This window comes from Engystomops pustulosus, chromosome 7 (genome assembly GCF_040894005.1).
Source record: "Engystomops pustulosus chromosome 7, aEngPut4.maternal, whole genome shotgun sequence".
NCBI classification, from domain to species: Eukaryota; Metazoa; Chordata; class Amphibia; order Anura; family Leptodactylidae; genus Engystomops; species Engystomops pustulosus.
The window spans coordinates 70,609,907-70,629,531 of record NC_092417.1 but is presented as its reverse complement, the minus strand read 5'-3'; the positions used below and the strand labels follow the sequence as shown (position 1 = coordinate 70,629,531).

The 19,625-nt window shown below is 40.7% G+C and overlaps 1 protein-coding gene and 1 long non-coding RNA gene across 4 annotated transcripts in view; one reads left to right on the top strand and one right to left on the bottom strand.

Moving 5' to 3' along the window:
• Nucleotides 1-19,625, top strand: part of LOC140070315 (uncharacterized) — a 65,326-nt gene that overhangs the window by 6,211 nt on the left and 39,490 nt on the right. The gene's annotated exons all lie outside the window — the stretch shown is intronic.
• Nucleotides 1,258-19,625, bottom strand: part of RPS6KA5 (ribosomal protein S6 kinase A5) — a 73,287-nt gene continuing 54,919 nt past the window's right edge. For all 3 annotated transcript variants that reach the window (XM_072116676.1, XM_072116674.1, XM_072116675.1), the window contains 9 exons: nucleotides 14,216-14,377; nucleotides 12,705-12,830; nucleotides 12,019-12,152; nucleotides 9,872-9,965; nucleotides 9,233-9,403; nucleotides 7,348-7,539; nucleotides 6,849-7,008; nucleotides 6,589-6,752; nucleotides 1,258-5,132 (listed from right to left, as the gene is read on the bottom strand). In XM_072116676.1, the coding sequence (XP_071972777.1) occupies nucleotides 4,899-5,132; nucleotides 6,589-6,752; nucleotides 6,849-7,008; nucleotides 7,348-7,539; nucleotides 9,233-9,403; nucleotides 9,872-9,965; nucleotides 12,019-12,152; nucleotides 12,705-12,830; nucleotides 14,216-14,377 (1,437 nt within the window). In that variant the 3' untranslated portion in view covers nucleotides 1,258-4,898. The remainder of the gene's footprint in view (nucleotides 5,133-6,588; nucleotides 6,753-6,848; nucleotides 7,009-7,347; nucleotides 7,540-9,232; nucleotides 9,404-9,871; nucleotides 9,966-12,018; nucleotides 12,153-12,704; nucleotides 12,831-14,215; nucleotides 14,378-19,625) is intronic.

Genomic DNA, 19,625 nt, shown 5'->3' with positions numbered 1-19,625 from the left:
CTCATCATCCTTAGTAAACCACAGCAGCTGAAAACCAAGTTGGCAATCTCAGTCAGCTCCACAGAGATGAACGGGGCAGCCCGGTCATGTGAGGCCGGCTGCTCTGCTCAGCTCAGGGAGCAAAGAGGGGACGACGGAGGTACCCCGGAACCCATCAGATCCCCCTGTTCTCGTGATCTCTGGGGCTTCTCTGAAGACATCTAGTGGTTGATATGAAAACTAACATTTTATTATAATTTTTTCACATGGTTGCAAATAAAATAAAAAAATAATAAAATTCTTGTGAACATAAAGTTTCTTTCAATTGATTAATTCCCTTTTTTGATCTTTGAATTACGATCTACCCTCAAAAATGTTATTTGGGATATTTCTAGAAGTAGTAAGAATTCCCAGGTACTGAGAATATCTTCTGTCACCAACCCCCTTTTTCCACAGTGTACACCCCTGGATGCAGGGTTATTCATCAGAGGATAATGAAGCTCATGCTACTATTATTACTGCAAGACGCAAGATTTAAAGACAGTAAGCATTAAGGAGGAAACAAATTTCTTAGGATTACTCAACAGAAAACGAGTCACATTCCAAACACTTTGATTTCATTATCTTATAAAAAAAAAACTCTCATCATTTAGTCGCGTCCATGGCTGCATTTACAGTCCTGCTGGTTTTCAGTAAAGAGATCGCAGTGTATTGCATGTGCTAAGAAAAAGGGCTGGTGCAAAAACTGTACAAACACACATACTATTAAACGCAGCTCTGGATGTAACTGGGGTACAAGGATAGTACATAATTGTAGGCATGTATTTACCAAGTTACCCTATGTTATATGCAAACTCTGTGTTTCTCATGTAGATGATGTACATAATTGTAGAACCAATGAGCTGAAACATGAACATCACATGCAATGCCGCCATTTGATGACCCGTAGAATTAAATAACATCCTGAAGCCAAAACAGGATGATAAACGTCAAACAGCACAATCTTTTACAAGTTAATGCAGCTCAAAAATGTCTACCCCCACCCCTTTCCAGGGGACTTTAGCCAGCCATAAAGTGACCTGTAGGCAGCAAGTGAACCAAACAAAAGGTGCACCTACCAGAAACTGGTTCAAGTGTATCAGACCTACAGCCCATAGCATCCAATCATCGATATACACAATGCCTGCCAGACCAAGTTATTTAAAAAGTGTTCTTATTTATAAAGACCCCACTTAATTATTAAACTAGGGGGTCATAGTATTGTTACATTTTCTACAACTTATAAACTTTAAGTTCATGAAGTTTTTATGATGCTTTTGCATAAAATTGGAGGCCAAAAATAACCAATGACACAATGACACCCAGCCTAAACAGCCTACACACCATAGCAGAAAGCAGCCTAGACTACATGCATTGTAATAGGTCATCATGTGGTTACTCACAGAATAATCTTACTCATGCACATGACCCCCCCCCCCAACATAAGCACTCTTACTTCAGTGGTTGGAGGGGTGTTCGGATGTTTGAGGCTTCAGTAACTACACAAAAACTTTACCAGGGTAAGTACTGTACTATTTTTGTGACTATTACATCCTTGTATTATTTACCAACCCTTTGAAATAAAGTCGTTCTACAGCCTTTGTTTCTGGACTAAACATGGTCGTGTGAATAAGTTCTTACAGACTCAGGGATGGATCTTTCACAAATATATGTTGTAGTAGCAAGTAATATACACAAACTTTAATTTGCCATTGATCACGATAGGTACCATTCATTTTAATGGTACGTCATGCATTCCATATCAATATTATATATCGTTTGTCCCATTTACAAATTTTGATCTATAAAAATATATTATTCTATGCCAAGATAATTAGCTTCATCTTCTCTATAGGCTCTGTACACAGCTGTATAAAACTAAAAAGATTAAAAATGATATATTTAGCTGTACTGCTACAACCACATTGCATCACATTGACCAGGATAGCTGGTGGGTCTAGTCTGCTTAGCACGATTCACATTTGCTGAATGGAAAATATCCTAGAGATTTAGAGCTTTAGATTTAGAGCTCATCTGGTTACAGCCGAGCTTGGCTACCCTGTAAGGTGTTGTGCTCTCCTCAATAACATGGCTCCCATGTTGATAACCTGGGGTGTCCAAAGAAGGACCAGAGGCCTAAATACAATCTATCCAGAGGAAGCCACCACTATCCAGGGACTGCATTCTATGATCTAAAAGCTCTAACAGGGCTGATGAACAAGGGTGGTCAACCTGTCACAACCCTGTTAAGTAGATTATGTTTAATGTTTGCCTAGCTAAAATTTCACAAAATTCTGTCGGTTAGTGAATGAAAATATTGCTTTTCTCCATGTTGATATACTGTAACAAATTGTAGCTGAGTAAAAACCCTTTAAAAATTGCAGCTGTGTGGGCAGAACAAGGCGACAATAAGGTCTTCAATGTCTAAACTTGTTATTGGAATGTTGCTAAAATGCAAAGATCTTATAACTGTTTGGGAGTGATGCAAAACTTTATTTGGCTTCACGTAGAAGAGACTGGACATTAAAGGAAAGCTACCATTTGATTTCATGCATTTTGAATCAAACATAACTTGAGAATGCTGTAGCTACACTGATGCAGAAACATATCTTGTTATATATATGAACAATATATTAACAATATAACACTTGTTATATTACAACATTCAGGACTTGAAAGGTGGATTGATTCAGCCTGCCGGTCATAAACACATTACAGTTTTCTGAACTGTCCAGTCAGGACTAATCAAACAGAGCTGGATCACACAGCAGCTGGGGGATGGTGCAGTGATTACGTTCAGACACAACACAGGGATTACATCATTCTCTGGAGAAGTGCATACTTAATGTGGGAGTAGAAGCACCAAGCCAGCCACAGAAGCAGAGCTTCATTATCATAATTCTATAATTGTTTTTTTTAGCAAAACCACTCAGCTCTGGGATTAAACACGATATGTTTCTGCATCAGCGTAGCTACAGCATTTCAAGGTATGCTTGGTTAATAATGCATCAAATCAAATGGCAGATTTCCTTTAAATGCTTTCCCCAATTGTCACATGCTCTTTAGGGTACAGTCACATGCCCCCTAGCATTGCGTTTCCTAACACACCGCTAGAACTTGGGGGACGGGGCTTGTCCTGATCACAAAATAATAATCCCTTTATTTATATAGCGCACACAGATTAAGCAGCGCTGCACAGAGCTTGCCAAATTGGTCCTTGTCCCCAATGGGGCTTACAATCTAATCAACCTACCAGTATGTTTTTTGGATCGCATATACGTTTTCAGTGAAATGAATGTGATGGCAAGCCAACACCCGGTGTCATGGATTGTTTAAATGCAAGACACCAGGTGCTGGATAGCAATCACATGCCTTTCACTGGAAACACAACGCTAGTGGAATGTGTGACCGCAGCCTTAATGAAGAGAGATAAAAAGGTGCATATACTCATTTGTGACATTACAACTAACACTACCCAAGAGGAATCCAGCGGTCCAAGTTTCCAATAGGACAACCGGATACACTAAGTCAGCTCATGCACCTTCTGAAGTATCAAGGTAGCAGCTTGCAGCATAAAGAATAAAAGAAAAGGGTAAAAGTAAGTTTCTGTATGTAAAACTTATTCTTTTCCCTCTAAAATGTAACCTATTTAGGACTGAAATTACCAAAATCTGTGCAGGGCAGACCCTCTGTTACCCAGCTATAAAATGTCATTTTTGGGAGGAAAAAAAAAAAAGCTGCAACCAAGTACGACAAATCGAGGAGTGACAGAAAAGTACAGGAAGCTCTCTGCCAAGCCTGTACTTTTTGTACTTCTGCCAAGAAGTAAAAAGCAGGACTTTGCATAAAGCATCATACAGGTAGAACGACAAACAAGGAGTTGCACAAGCTGGGCACTTATCAACCTGTTCACTGTTAAATTTAGATGAACAGCCAAAGTTCCAACATTCTCCGACGCTACAGTACAAAAACTTCAAGTCTGATATATGTATAAAAAGAGGCAGAATGGGGTTATGTCCTCTACCCCTACAACTGGATCTCACAGTGAAAAACCCTCTAAACTTTAAAAACATTTAAACTCTAGATCCCTTTAAAACACGCAGGTTTGCTATTTCTACTAGCTTCAGTTCTCAAACAGAGTGCACTTTTCAATTGTAAAGCTCAAAGAAAGCAATTAAAAAAATAATAGCTTCCTCCCCACAGGTAGATGCCTGCAGGATTCACCTGAACCATGTCCAAGTGTCTTCTTGTAATAATTAAAAAGAATCATTATACCGGTAAGTAAAAAAAACTGATTAAAACCGGAGAGCAGGATAACGTGCTGGAAACATTAGTTTAGGCTCTACTTGAAATGAAGGACTGGGATAGGCGGAGAGCAAAGGATTAAAGATTGTGTCGCCTTTCACAGTACAAAAGACAAAATTCTCTAAGGGAGGGGACCTTGAATCACAAGTCTCAGCATGCTACTGGTCGCTGCTGGAGAGCCAAAGGTGCATAGGCCTGCTGTATTATATATCTAAATAAAAGCCACCCAGGGTGACTGCTCATTCCAGGCAGGCAGCTCAAACCTTTCTTTGATAAATTACGGACTTCCCAGCAGCCGCAGATTAATTAAGGCGAAATATGCGATTGTCCGCAACAGCCCTTATAAATTCTTACAACGCCTCACTCCTGAGCAGGAGAGAAATGAAAGGAGGGTGTTCACAGCACTACTCACTAGTGCTTCCATGCCAAAGTGATCACCCTGTCCATCTCATTCCCATAAGCCCTTGCAGCACCAAATGGTTCTTAGAAACAGAGAATGGCTAATTGCTTGCAAGCCTACAAGTGGCGTTCTGCAGCGCAGTCCCCTCTGTGTCTTGGTCTCTTCTCTGGTATCTCTAGTCCGTGAACTGGAAGATAGTGTCAGGATTATTGCTGTCGCTGTGGCCTGCTGGCTGCACAGTCTTTGTTGGAGAGGTTTTACCATGGGAGTGGGAAGAGTGAGAACTCTCGCTGGAGCTGCTCCGGGTCTCTGTGCTTGTGCTTGTCTTTTTCATCTTCCTGCGCTTGGCCAGAGGAGCCTTGTCCACGTTTTGGAGGAGGAAACCTTCTCGCTTGTACTTGTTGAAGGCCTGGAAAAAAAAACTAGATTAGCAGCTTTATGGCATGGACAAGACCGTGCCTGCAAGACAGACCAGCATCACAGCTAGTAAACCCAACTATGCTTCCCCCACATGGACCTATGGTTTAGGGTCAACTTGTATACAGGCAGTCCCCAGGTTAAGTACAAGATAGGTTTGTTCTTAAGTTGATTTTGTATGTAAGTCGAATCTGTGCATTTTATAATTGTAGATCCAGACAAAAAATTTTTTGCCTGTGACAATTGGAGTTTCAAAATTTTTTGCTAAAATTCAAGCAAGGATTATCAATAAAGCTTCATTACAGACAACTTACAGCTGATCATTGCTGCCTGGGACTAAAGTAAAGCATTGAGAAAGCTTCACCAGAGGTCACAGTGGGCAGATGGGTCAGTCTTTAACTAGGGGTCATCTTTAAGTTGGGTGTCCTTAAGTAGGGGACTGAACTCACCTGGAGTCCGATGAGGAACATTGGACTCATATCTGCACATCCCGCCCTGATGCCTCCTCTCGCATTGCGGCGAGTGAAGCTGGGACAATATAGTGGTTTCATTGTCCATGCACCGAACATACAGGGGCAGATTTACTTACCCGTTCCGTTTGCGATCCAGCGGCGCGTTCTCTGCGCTGGATATGGGTCCGGCCGGCATTCATCAAGGTAGTTCCTCCGCCGTCCACCAGGTGGCACTGCTGCGCTGAAAAGCATCTGAACGCACTCAACTTCACCGGGCCGGACCAAGTGAAGGTAAGCGCGTCCCAAGCGACCCTTTTATTGTTTTAAATGCGGCGGTTTTTCTGAATCCGTCGGGTTTTCGCTCGGCCACACCCCCGATTTCCGCCGCGTGCATGCCGGCGCCGACGCGACAAAATCCGATCGCGTGCTCCAAAATCCCGGGGCAATACAGGGAAAATCGGCGCAAATCGGAAATATTCGGGTAACACGTCGGGAAACCGCGAATCGGGCCCTTCGTAAATGACCCCCACAGTGTTTGCACAGTGAAGCCAGAGTGTGCAACCCAGGCTTCACATGCTCCAATGCGCAGGTGCTGGGAGCTCCGGATAAGGTAAATGTGTTTTTTTTTTTTTTTTTTTTTAATGTGACCACGTAAAGAATCATACTGGGTGATTTGGGACATGAAATCATCGGTCCATACGAACCTGTCAGTGCTTTAATGTTCCAAATCGCTCCGGCCAGTTTCCCTTTTGGTAAATTAAAGAAAAAAACATAAAAGAATTTGATCTGACGGGGCATAGGCATTGCAATTCCAAAAAAATTGGCGCCTGCAGTGAATACCGTTTCCACACAGAAAATCTAATGAATAGAAAGCCATTGTACGGAAAATGCCTGCATGAAAAATGTGTCTCATCATTCTGGCAATAGCTACAACTGAATTATGTTATAGATCTCTCTTTTTCTGCTACAAACACATAACTTGAAATGTAATCTTACGTGAAATGTGGCTTTGACATGAGTGTGCACTGATGCTCCCGCTGAGCCCAGGATATCAGGGGTCATTAGTGGGTTGGAAGATAACTGACTACCATTCTGAAGCCATTCATTGTACCTCAGGGTAGACATCTTGATTCTTTTGTTTGGATCTACAGTAAGAAGCCCTAAGAAAAGGGAAAAAAAATATGTTAGGCTTCGTACACAAAAAAACTTTCATTTTTAAGATGTACGTTTTCTGCTCAGATATGTCACAATTGTACCTTGTATTAAATCCTTTGCCTCTTGGGACACATTTTTCCAGCCTTCTCCTTCAAAAGTGAAGTCCCCATCTTTAATTTTCTTCATAATTTCCTCAGCACTGGTGCACATCATGGCCTTTTCATGACATTGGAAAGGCACCTGACCCGACAGCATTGTATACTGTGAAGATTATTAGTAAAAGTTATTATCCAAGAGAAATTACTGGGCCGTTTTTACAAACAAAAAAAAAATCTCTTAAAGTTTCTATAGATGAGATGGTCAAAGCACATCATTATCAAATGATGCCATCTCATGGGGCCCAGATTAATATTTAGTAATATGTCAAACTTTAAAGTTTATGAAACTTTACAATTTTATTCAGGAGTACTGAGAAAAGGTTGGATCTACCTGGCAACTTGTGGTCCAAGATTAGTACAAGGTACTCATTAACAACGCCTGCTGAATTTTCCTATATAAGCAGCCATCTATCGTTCAAAAAATTAAAAATGCTTCACTTACTAAAATAACCCCCAGACTCCAAAGATCACATGACTCATCATAGCCATTTGCATTTAAGAGTTCTGGTGCGGCGTAATGCAGAGTAAAGCAGGGAGTTTTCAGGGGCTGGTTATCAGGTGGCTTCAGCCGGGCAAAACCAAAATCTATAATCTTGATTTCAGAATTATCACTTTCATCTGTGAATAGAAAATTCTGCAGAGAAAAAACAAATGGGAAACACAGGGAGAAATATTACAAAACATACATAACAATACAAAACACCAGATATTCAGTTAACACGTGATATGTTACAGTCTGAGCAAGCTACAGAGCATGATAAGAGTAGTAGTTATACGGGTTCCTTAAATGGATTAAAGGAAATCTGCCATCAGCTTACATCTTTATTAACCATTCATGCTTCTTGTTCCCAGCAGTGTGAATACAGACATATTGGTAGCGTAACACATGTGACATGTTATCTTTATGTTAATAAAGCACAAATGTTTCAGGGGTTGTAATAAGGGCCCCTCCGGGCTCTCTGGCTATTACAGGCTCCCCAAAGCACTTGTTACTTGCCTCGCTGCTCCTTCTGCTGAATCTTGTGAAAATTTGGTGAAAAGAGCAGAAGAGAGCCTGAGATGAATCAATTTTTAAGGCTGCAGTGAGAGTGTAACTCAGACATCCCCAATCTTTGGTTCTATAGGACAGTGAAACAAACATTGAATGTTAAAGACGCTAATAATTAGATATAAAAGGGAACCCGTCATCAAGAACAGGCACAATAAACCTTAACCCCTGTGCCTTTGTTGAAAAGCACAGCACAGGCATCGCAGCTTAAATTTGCTTGCTGCCACCAGTAAAATCAGTTCCCAAACTTTTTCTGCCTTTGTCTATGCTGGCTCCGCCCATCACCACTTGGCCTCCTCCCATCACAGGGTGCATGAAATGGTGAAAAGATTGTCCGTTTCCCCACACAGTGTTTATTGCCAAATACACCATGCATGTGGAAAGCATTCTCATACTTCTATGAGCAACAGAACCGGAAATACAGACAGTTTTTTTCAGCAAAAAAATAGCTGAAAAAGCAAGCTGCAGATAAAGATCAATTTCCTGATAATTTCTTTCACTACCTGTATCTCCGGCTATGTAGCTCACAAGACACCTTCACCCCTTAATGACTGCCCTATTGTCTTTCCACGGCAGTCATTAAGGGTACTTGTTCTGATGTGACGGCTTTCTACAGCGGTGCGTCAGAAGAAGATTGCGGGAAATCGGGTCTAGCTGGTGCTAAAACCCCGGATGGGGAAACCTCGATCCCGGATGTTTAACCCCTTGCACGCCGCAGTCATGCTTGTAAGTGTGTCCCCATGGATCTCAAAATCACCTGATATGTTAAAGCGTTCCAAGGTTATAACCAATTATCATGACACATGTCAGATTCGAAAAATTGGGTCTGGTCATTAAGCTGAAAACAAGCGTCAGTGAAAAGGGGTTAAAGATTAAATTCTTATCTTTAATATAGTTACTTGTTTCTAGGTACTTTAGAAATGAAAGACAGGAGACATCTGAAGTGACTCTTTACCTCCAGCCTCTAAAATAATGACTCTTCTCTGCTCATTTTTATAAGACTTTGAAGGCAATTTTTTTACAGGTAAATTGGTGAGATTTCACATAAAAGAGAGACCTGAGGGTGCCAGTAGTTTAATGGAGTAAGATCTGGTGACAGATTCCCTTTAAATTCTAATGGATAAGCATTTGTGCTGGTTTTAACAAAAAATATAAACATGCATGCATTCAGTTCCTAGTGGTTGCTGAAATATGGTCGGTGTCAATGAAGCAGGCGATTTGGAGTTCAAGAGAAAGTGAAGCTCGGACTATAAATTAATACAAACTATGATATAAATACCTCTGGCTTCAGATCCCTGTGCACAACACCAACGTCATGCATATGGCTGACAGCTGAAACCAGTTTGCGCATGATGTAGCTGGCTTCAGACTCACTAAAAGATTTCTTCTTCTTAATACGTTCAAACAATTCCCCTCCTTTCAATAGCTCCATCACTAGAAATGTGTGTAGCTGAGTAAATATACAGAAGAGACATGGTGAGTAAACCTGCACAAATCATCACGAATGACACCAGACTTGTCTACATATTGGGACTAAAATCTATTAATTGTATTCATCAGTCCTACATTGAACTCATCACAATATATTCCTCCCTGCTATCTGCCATTTCCGGCATAAATGATATATTATTGGCAGATTAACACAAGATACAACCATTTGTAAATTACAGAATGATTATTTCTATAACTGAAATCCCAAAAAGCTGAACACATTTACAAGTAAATGGGACATCCAGTGTCATATAAGTCTATCTATCTATCTATATATCTATCTATCCTCTGAGGAAGTTTGTGATGGGTAATTGTGAAGTTCTATCCCAAATACTATGGAGATTATATGGAGTAAATTATAGTGGTTTTCAACTCTAAATTACATTATTTTCCACACAATTAGAAAAAGGTGACAATATTCACTCACCTGGTCATGGTGTACATCTTGTAACTTCACTATATTTGGATGACCTTCACACAATTTCATTGCTGCTATTTCTTTCTGGGTGTTACTCTCCATTCTAAATACAGGAGACATTGAAAGTGATAAAGAGTTAAAGATCAAATGAAATTTGACCATGGATTTAAAAGCAAAGATACGATAAGCCTAATAATTATGTCCATGTCCTTGATTTATTGTTTATCTTCTAAAGAGTCACAGCGTAAATACAATACATTAAATATTCTGAGAGACATCCTGTAATATACTCCAGAGCTGCACTCGCCATTCTGCTGCTGGAGTCACTGGGGGTCATTTACTTAGGGCCCAATTCGCGTTTTCCCGACGTGTTACCCGAATATTTCCGATTTGCGACGATTTTCCCTGAATTGCCCCGGGATTTTGGCGCACGCGATCGGATTGTGGCGCATCGGCGCTGGCATGCACGCAACGGAAATCGGGAGGGGGGCGGGCCGAACGAAAACCCGACGGATTCGGAAAAACGCCGCATTTATGCTGGATTGCGAATGAGCCGGGTAAGTAAATCTGCCCCATAGTGTACATACATTACATATTCTGTACTTACCCAGAGTTACATCTGTGCAAATGCATTGAGGAAAAGTAAAACTACTGTATTTTTGTAGCATCATTTAAGAACCTTTTCTGGCATAAACATAAAGATGATTTTATAGATAAGCTTAGCATGGATACACAAGGACAAATAAACATATCGTATATACTCGTGTATAAATGTGCTGAAAACCTCTTGGTTTATACACAAGTGTATAAAAAAATTTTAAACTTACATACTCACTTTCCTATGCTCCGTGCAGCTCCTCTTCCTTCTCATCTTCACGTGTAACAGAGTGGGCAGAGACGCGTCCATTCGATGCACACTATTACAACAGCAGTGGCAACGGCATCACGTCTCTGCCCGCTCTGCGAAGAGGAGCCGCACGGAGCATCAGAAGGCGAGTATGTAAGTTTATTTTTTTTATACACTGAGGGGCTGCAGGGCATTTCATTATTAGGGAGGCTGTGTTTGGCATTTCATTATTAGGGGGTCTGCATCCGAAATTTCATTATTCGGGGGCTGCAGTGGGCATTTTATTACTGGGGGAGGCTGCTGGGCATTATATTAATCGGGGAGGCTGTGACTAATGCATTTTGCATCCTATGCTTTTACTCAAGTCTAAGTTTTCACAGTTATTAGTGGTAAAATTAGGGGCCTCTGTTTATACTCTGGTTGACTTATACTTGAGTATATACAGTATTTTTCTTTATTTTATCACTATATTTTTATATTTATAATATATAGATTATTGAAGGGAAAAGTATACATATATTGTTACTATGTGATTAGATCATCTGATTAATTTTATATTATGATGCAATATATTTGTATTATAGTGAAGTATTCAATACAAACTTACAGACATCATTGGGGTTAATGAGCATCTAACATTTAAGGCAGTGGTGGCGAACCTATGGCATGAATGCTAGAGGCGGCACTCAGAGCCCTCTGTTTGGGCACCTAGGCCATTGCACTGAGTTGATCAGACAGGACTCATGGCCTCCTCTTGCACTCCCAGACACAACACAGTCTTGGTTGCCTGAGACTGCAGGATGAGAAAGAGTGGTGGGACAGGGCTGGTTACCTACTGTGAACCCATTTGGTTCTTTCTGTCAATGCTACAATATTTTACACGTCCCCTCCTTCTTTTAACGTATTGGAGTTCTCAGTGCGCTTATACGATTCAAAGCTGAGGCAAAACAGATAAAAATAAGCTACCGCTTAAATTGCTATGTTAGCACTACAATAAATAAGTGGGTTTTGATAGTAGTTTGGGCACTCTGTGTCTAAAAGGCTAGCTATCGCTGATCTAAGGGGTTTAAAAGCTTACATACTGGTGCTGTGATGACATTACTTGGGCTTCAATAAAAGGCATGCTCATATTTGTTCAATGGTTAAATGGTGTTATTACACAGGAGGAAACATATACACTACCCTCATGAGCCGTTTGACTAAAACACACCTCCCCCTCTAGCTTTTGAGAAATCCACTGCCCTTAGCGGCCCACTACCATCTCTGTGTCCCTGGTATCATGGAACTTTCACACATTTTGCCCACTTACCGTTTACTGACTATCTTTACAGCATACTCCTGGTTGGTTTTTTTGTGCAAACATTTTCGACAGATGGAAAAACTACCCTCTCCTAATGGCTTCTCCTTCAGATCGAGCTCATAGTGCTGATAAAAGGGAGAGTCCTGCCAGGAAATGAAAGGCATGCAGTTCACAAGTTAGCACTTAACAAGAAAAAAAAAGTTATTGGAATGTGTATTCCAAAAAAAACCCCAGCAAGATCAGAGCCAAGAAAGTCTGTGAGGAGACTACACTACAGCAAAGTAATATGTGCTGTAAGCTAAGGAGACACGTCATCTGGGATAGAAGAGGGAAATACATACACCCATCCATTAGTTATATGTTCTTTTAGAAAAGCTGGGCGACTCTCAAAGGGGCACAGTTTTCCAAGTCTTCAAAATGGCATTTGTGACAAACTAAGGTGCAATGTGCATGGGAAGCATGATTTACCATTTCAGAGTCTACAATATGGGTCATATCAATAACTTTAATACAGCTGGGTTAAGTAATGGATTACATCTGACACTTTGGCTCGATGACTACCAATAATGCTCTGTGGCTGCTGGGGGCTGTGATTGTAGTCAGTTTTGTTATACTTCAGCTGCTGCCGTCCCTCACCATAAAAGAAGCCAGCAGCTGAGAGATGCATTATGAAGTTATGACATCTGCACTTGTACCTTCATCATAGCACTCCTTGCTATGTTTGTGACTCCTGGACGCTCTGTTCCCAGGTGGTACTGGACCGTATCTGTGATGGCTGCATTGGGCTTGAACAGGATAGACGGGGCAACAAAGGAATAACCCTGCATGGGAAAAAAACGAGCCTCTATTCAATGTTTTATGCCTAGTACAGGCAGTCCCCGGGTTACATACAAGATAGGGTCTGTAGGTTTGTTCTTAAGTTGAATTTGTATGCAAGTCGGAACTGTATACTTTATCATTGTAACCCCAGCCAAATTTTTTTTGGTCTCTGTGACAATTGGATTTTAAAAATGTTTGATTGTCATTAGAATCAGGATTAACAATTCATTTTAGACACCAGTGATAACTATTATAGCTGTTTATAGTAGCCTAAGGCTAAAGTACAGTAAATTGCCAAAATCCAGAGGTTCGTTTGTAACTAGGGGTCGTATGTAAGTCAGGTGTTCTTAAGTAGGGGACCGCCTGTATATTAAGTTTACAAAATCTGTAGTGTCTATGTACAATATGGCGGATGTGACCATGAAAAAGCTGGAGTATGGAGAGTATACAAAGCACACTGTGCCATGTTTACACGTGATGATTACACAGACAGCAAAAATAAAAAGGATAAAAATACATTGCAGCTGTTCCTGCACTTGTGAAAACATTCAGTTGTCAAAAGCTGCAGAAATCCTTAGGAATATGGTATGTCAGCTTTTGTAGAAAAAGAGAGATCCTTGACATTTTCATGTACAGATATCAGTGTTCAAGATGTGCCGCCTCGACTGCATTAAAACCCATGGCAGGAGAAAAGTCTTCTTAAATACTACCTTGAACCCTAAATGAAGTGACGTTGAAGCAAAACATTCATAGAGATCTCACAGAGACTTGTAAAACTGGGCATGATATTTTAAGTGTATGACTTATAATATTCACTACTGTATTATAGAGTATAACTGCACTAACTATTCTACTGTTGGAGGCACTGAGTACATCCTCCAGATCTGCACTTACTATTCTGATGTTGGAGGAACTGTGTACATACATCACTCATCCTGAGTTACATCCTATATTATCCTTTCAGAGCTGCACTCACTATTCTGTTGGTGCTGCTGAGCCATACAGTACATTCCATAAAGTGGGAATGTCTGCAAAGCATATAGTGTATGGGAAGGGAAAAATAATTGTACAAAGAACAAATGTATACTATAGATAGAGGTCCAGTGGGCTGTAGAACCATTGTAAGTGCTTCAATTATTCCAAGCTCTAAAAACTCTAAGACTCCAAACCCATAGAACATAGCAGGATGCAACCAATACAAATGAAACTGGAAATTGCTACTTCAATAATAACAATCCAGCAAACACTAACTGTTATACTGGAATACCCCACAAATCAGTAATATTTTCCTTTTAATGAACCATTTTATGAGAACATTGAGCAAAGAGAGAATCATATACATAGAATCAGATGCACAGAGGACCACCAAGGTGCCAACCCGAAATACCTGAAATATCCGGTCAGCATTCATGGGAAGAGCGGCTGGTGAGTAAGTGGGATCCATTTCTGTAAACTCTTCTGCAAAATTCCTCACGTCCAGTTCGTCCTTGATGACTGGTTTAAATGGAGCAGGGACCTTCTTTGCTGCTAAATTCTCCCAATTCAAAGTCTGAAACATAAGGGCGGCAGCATTACACTTACTGTGTGTAATTGGAAGACTGAACTTTTCAGGGTAACGTAACTAAATAATTATTAGAGGGCAATACATACATAATAAAAACTGCAAGCAGCCATATTGTTTTATGAAGAGAAAATCACTGAGATCACTTAAAAGGGTTAGCCCATGAAAAATTTGCAAATTTCAATCCCCTAGTGATGTCTACACAATAAAGATCATTTTAACCCCTTACTTTACAATTTGACTCAGTTTTATTGCGGCCGCATGTACATCACCAAAAACGGCAATAGCGGCAAAGCGGGTATACGGTGCCACACATGTGTGGAACCGATCCGGGCTGCACACTGCAAAAAGATAGAGCATGCTCTATCTTTCGGCGAGTGTGCGGCCGAGTGCTGCTGTTTTCTATGGAGGGAGGAGGGGAATGCCCTGTGTCTGTGTGAGCTTGTCCTGGAATGCACAGGTTGGGGCTAGAGGGGGAGAGCAGCTCAGGAAGTGTCACACAGAAGAACAAGATGTCTGCCGATCATAAATTCAGAAGATACAGGGGTTGGGTCGAGGGGCAACCAACATTGTGTACACCTGGACTGATAGAGAGTGGTTGGAATTATATCAGTGAAATGGTGTATTTTTGTCAACCCCTTACTGAAGCACAACGTATCTGCACATCACGCGTCGGCTGCGGCTGCTTGGAGATGGCTCAAGGGCTGAGCCCTCTCCATGGCCGTTAAAGGGAACCTACCACCTCAATTCTACCTATAAAAGGTAGGACAGGTGGTAGGTGGTTGAATGGGACGAGAGGATAGCCCTTTTTAGAGCTTATCCTCACATCCTGGCTATCTTTTAGAAAACTTTGTAGCGCTGATATGTAAATTTTCTTAAGCGGCTACTGGGGCATGGAGTAGCCGGACATGAGGCTACATGTCGCGGCTACTCCATGCCCCAGTAGCCTATTTTCTCCTACCATTTCATCTTCAACGCGCAGCTCCTCGTAGCTGCGCGCCCTCGTCCGTGTACCTGGTGTTCTGTGCAGCCGTGGCTCCGAGGCCGTGGCTACTGCGCATGCGCAGAACGCCGGGTATCCATTCATCCACCTACCACCCGTTCTACCTTTATAGGTAGAATCGTGATGGTAGGTTCCCTTTAAACGTTTGCTGCATATTGCATATTTAAAAAAGTAAAAAAAAAATATATATAATAATAAAAAAATAATACAATTAATTAAAAAAAAAAAAAAAGTGGAAAAAGTAAATTAAAAAATCTTCAAACATTAGGTAGCACTGCATCCGAAAATACCCAGCCAATAAAAAATACAAATACGGTTATTCCCGGTGGTTAACCTCATAATTGGCGATTCTGACATTAGGGCACATTTTTCCTCTTTTTTTGCAACACCTAAATCTTTTCATAAAAAATGATCAAAAGGTTATTGTAGCATTAAAAACACCATCACGTCCCGAAAAAAATTACACCTTACCCTGAAGTATGAAAAAGTTTTAATCGTCAAATATGGTGACATTTTTTGAAGAATATTTTTTTGGCCAATAGAGTTACAAAAAAAAAAAAATTAAAAATTAAAACCTAACAAAACATAAACCTACAGTATATACATTTGGTATCCCTGTGATTGTACCGAACCAGAGAATAAGTCAGATTTGTCATTTAGAGTGCACAGTGAAAAAATGAAAAAAAGCCCACAAATGTGTTTTCTAGTCAATTTCACGGCATTTGGAATTTTCTCCCACTAACCAGTACAGGGCGAGGAATATAAAATACTATAACTAGGAAGTACAATTTGTTATGCAAGAAAATAAGCCCTTATTCAGATAGTTATGGATTTTTATGTAACAAATTCATTGGCAGCAAGGGGTTTAAATGCCCCATATACCGATAAAAAGTTTACAAAATGGAGTCGTTCTCCTGGGGGAATGGGTTTTGGGTAACTCAAAGGCTCTGCAGAAATGTCATGGCACCTGAAAGCCAAAATCAAAATCTGCTCTACAAAGGCTCAGTAGCGCTCCTTACTTTCTGCACCCTTCCACGCGCCCAGGTAACAGGTTACATCCACAAAAATTTGAGAGAATGCTTTTTGATTTGTGATGTTTCTAGTTCAGCCCCTGACCCCCAGTATATAGCCTGCAGCCTATGCCCCCCAGTTTATAGCCTGTAGCCCATGTTCCTCAGTATACAGCCTGCAGACTATGTCCCCGGTACATAGTCAGGCTACATAGTCCTGACCTGATGAAGCGTCCGTTATAGAGGACGCGAAAAACGTTGTCTTTGTTTTAATCGGTTTTATTGGATGGAATAAAATCGTTCCTTTTTACCAAATCTTGGATCGGTGTGCGCCCAGGAAATAGTCTCCCTTTTTTTTTGGACCTGCGAGGACGGTAGTGTACTCCAGCCTTGCGGATATTTGATGCTCTTGTCGTCCGTGACATATGTTTCTGGTGTGGACTAGGCAGCACCCGATGTGTTCTATAACAGTGTTGTGCCTGCATGCACAACTACCAAAGGTGAGCGTGATACCTTATCTATAAAGACGCACCCGGGGTATCCCAAAATTTATTGCACCAGGGTGCGCTTGTTTTATTCTTCGTTCTAAAAACAGCCAAGTTGACTGGTCAGTGTAAACAGTGACCAGACTGGAAGATTTCACCGTGTTGTCTTGTTTAACAACACATTTACAGCCATAAGAGTTCAAAACATTTACGGTTAATAATTTTTCATAATAATTTTTACGATTTCATTACATTGGGGGTTATATGGTGTGAACCTGGTGCATTGCTGTTTTTATTTGAAGTGTTTTTATTTCTGATTCAGTTTATTCTTGTAATGGATACCGGTATGTCTTTTTTTTTTTTTTTAGAAAGGAGACCTTTGCATTCAAGAGTGACTACTTTGTTTTTGTGCTTATAAGGGTACTGGTAGGGTAACCACTATCATTAACCCTTTTTTGTGATATCAAGGCATTGAACAGAATACTGATTTTTCTAAACATGGAAATGTCTACAGACAAGGTGGTAACATTCCCTTTCATCTCCAAGTCTAGAAAATGTATACATGTATGTGGTCTCTCACTCGTGAATGTTAAAGGGGTATTTACCTGGAATATGAGCATCTGATACAAAAACCCATGCTATAAATAAATGAATATAACAAAAGTTAATGTTATTAGTCACAAAATGGAGCTTAAATAGTTTTATTTTATGATTCACAAAATGTTATGGGCTTTCTAAAGTATGTGTTATCTCTGGAAACTACAAGTCCCATGATCCTTTAGTTCTCAGCAATTCCTCCGCCCTCTTATGCTCTGCTCCCTGCTCTGTTACCATAGTAATGATGTGTAATTGCCGTCACTGTACATTACCCCACTGAGATGACGTGTCATCAAAACACTGGCCAACCAACTACACCCAAACATAGTGGTGATCACATGACATGCCGGGCAGGTGCAGGACATGTGATGAGGACAAGTGACCAGTGTCCATCTTCTGTCCTGTGTCTGCTCCGCACGGAGGAAATCAACGGACAGGTTAAAAGAGTCAGTAACATTTTAATTCTTCTTTACAATGCATGTCAGCAATATTTTTCTGCTAAGGGGAACAAAATTTTAAGTTCAACTAATTACATATTAGCATATATTTTAAAGATCATTTTGCATATGAATTCTGCTTATTCCTGGAATAATAATAATTCTTTATTTATATAGCACCTACAGATTATGCAACACTGCACAGAGCTTGCCAAATTGGTCCCTGTCCCGATGGGGTTCACAATCTAAACAACCAGTATTTTTTTTTGAGTGTGGGAGGAAACCGGAGGAGCCCCACGCAGGCACGGGGAGAACATACAAACTCTTTGCAGATGTTGACCAAGGTATGACTCAAACCCAGGACCCCAGCACTGCAAGGCAGAAGTGCTACTCACTCAGCCACCGTACTGCCCCCCCTTTAAAGAGAACCCGTCATGCAAAATAACCCCCCCTAATCTAAATTGATTTTCATAAACTGCCATTAGAAAGCATTGCCTCTATCCCTTCATTGTCCCTCTACATGCCTGTAAACTTAAGCAATGAGGTCCTAAAGCTGTATGCAAATGACCTGTGAAATGTCCAATGAGTCATTAGCATATTCAAGCTGTCCAATTTATTCATGAGTGGGAGGTACAGCCACACCCCCAGTGCTTGACTGACAGCCTGTATAATGATGGAATGGCTGATCCATGTGCTTACTGGTGGCCACGCCCCCTGCAGTCTGTGTGTGTATAGGAGAGATACAACAGCTCCAGGCAGCCATGTTATAGCAGAACATGTCAGGTACTTGTGTAGCTGAAGTCTGTGTCTCTGTGTATTAGGAGGATGCAGCATGTCAGCAGATACACTAACTATGCTTTACTATACATTACACACAGACATGAGCAGGGGGAGGAGAGGGGAGGAGTAACAGGGGTGACATCACTGCCTCTGACCATGTGACCAGCCTCATTTACATAATAAAGAAAAGATGATTTTACAATGATTAATGTATGGATTGACTAGATTAAGGCTGTGATGGGATCCTTGTGAGCTGCTCCAACAGGTAGAGGTGACAGGACAAGTGACAGAGACCTGATGACGTGTCCTTTAAGTTTAATCTATAGATTTAATCTGTGGATGAAGTCTTGCCTTTCCAAACTAGCAAGATGTCATCCACATACCTGCTATACTAGGCCATAGGGGAGGAAAATGGGGGCGCAGATTGTTGCTACGGCAGCTGTCTGCAGGCAGTGCCATTGAAATGCATAGGCCGACACAGCTAATACAATCAGATGATTGCTTGTTCATGCCCCATGGTGGAACTAATAAAAAAGTAAAAAAAAAAAAAAAAAGTTATTCAAGAAAAAATAAATTAATAAATCAATAAAAATGCCTAAAAGCCCCAAAACATATAAACAGACATATAATGCACAAAAAGGTCTAAATCATAACACAAACCCCACATACGTAGTAGCATTGCGTCCATAACAACCCGTAGAATAAAAGTATGATAAACGCCGTAAAAAAAAAACACACCAAAATTTATGATTTTTACCTCTTTAATCCCAGAAAAATGCAAAAAAATCCCAGAAAAAAAACCATATGTACTACAGAATGATACTGTTGCAAAGTACAACTTGTCCCGCAAAAAACAAGCCATCAACCAGCTCTGTAGTCAAAAAAGTAAAAATGTTATGCCACTTGGAAGACTGCAATGCAAAA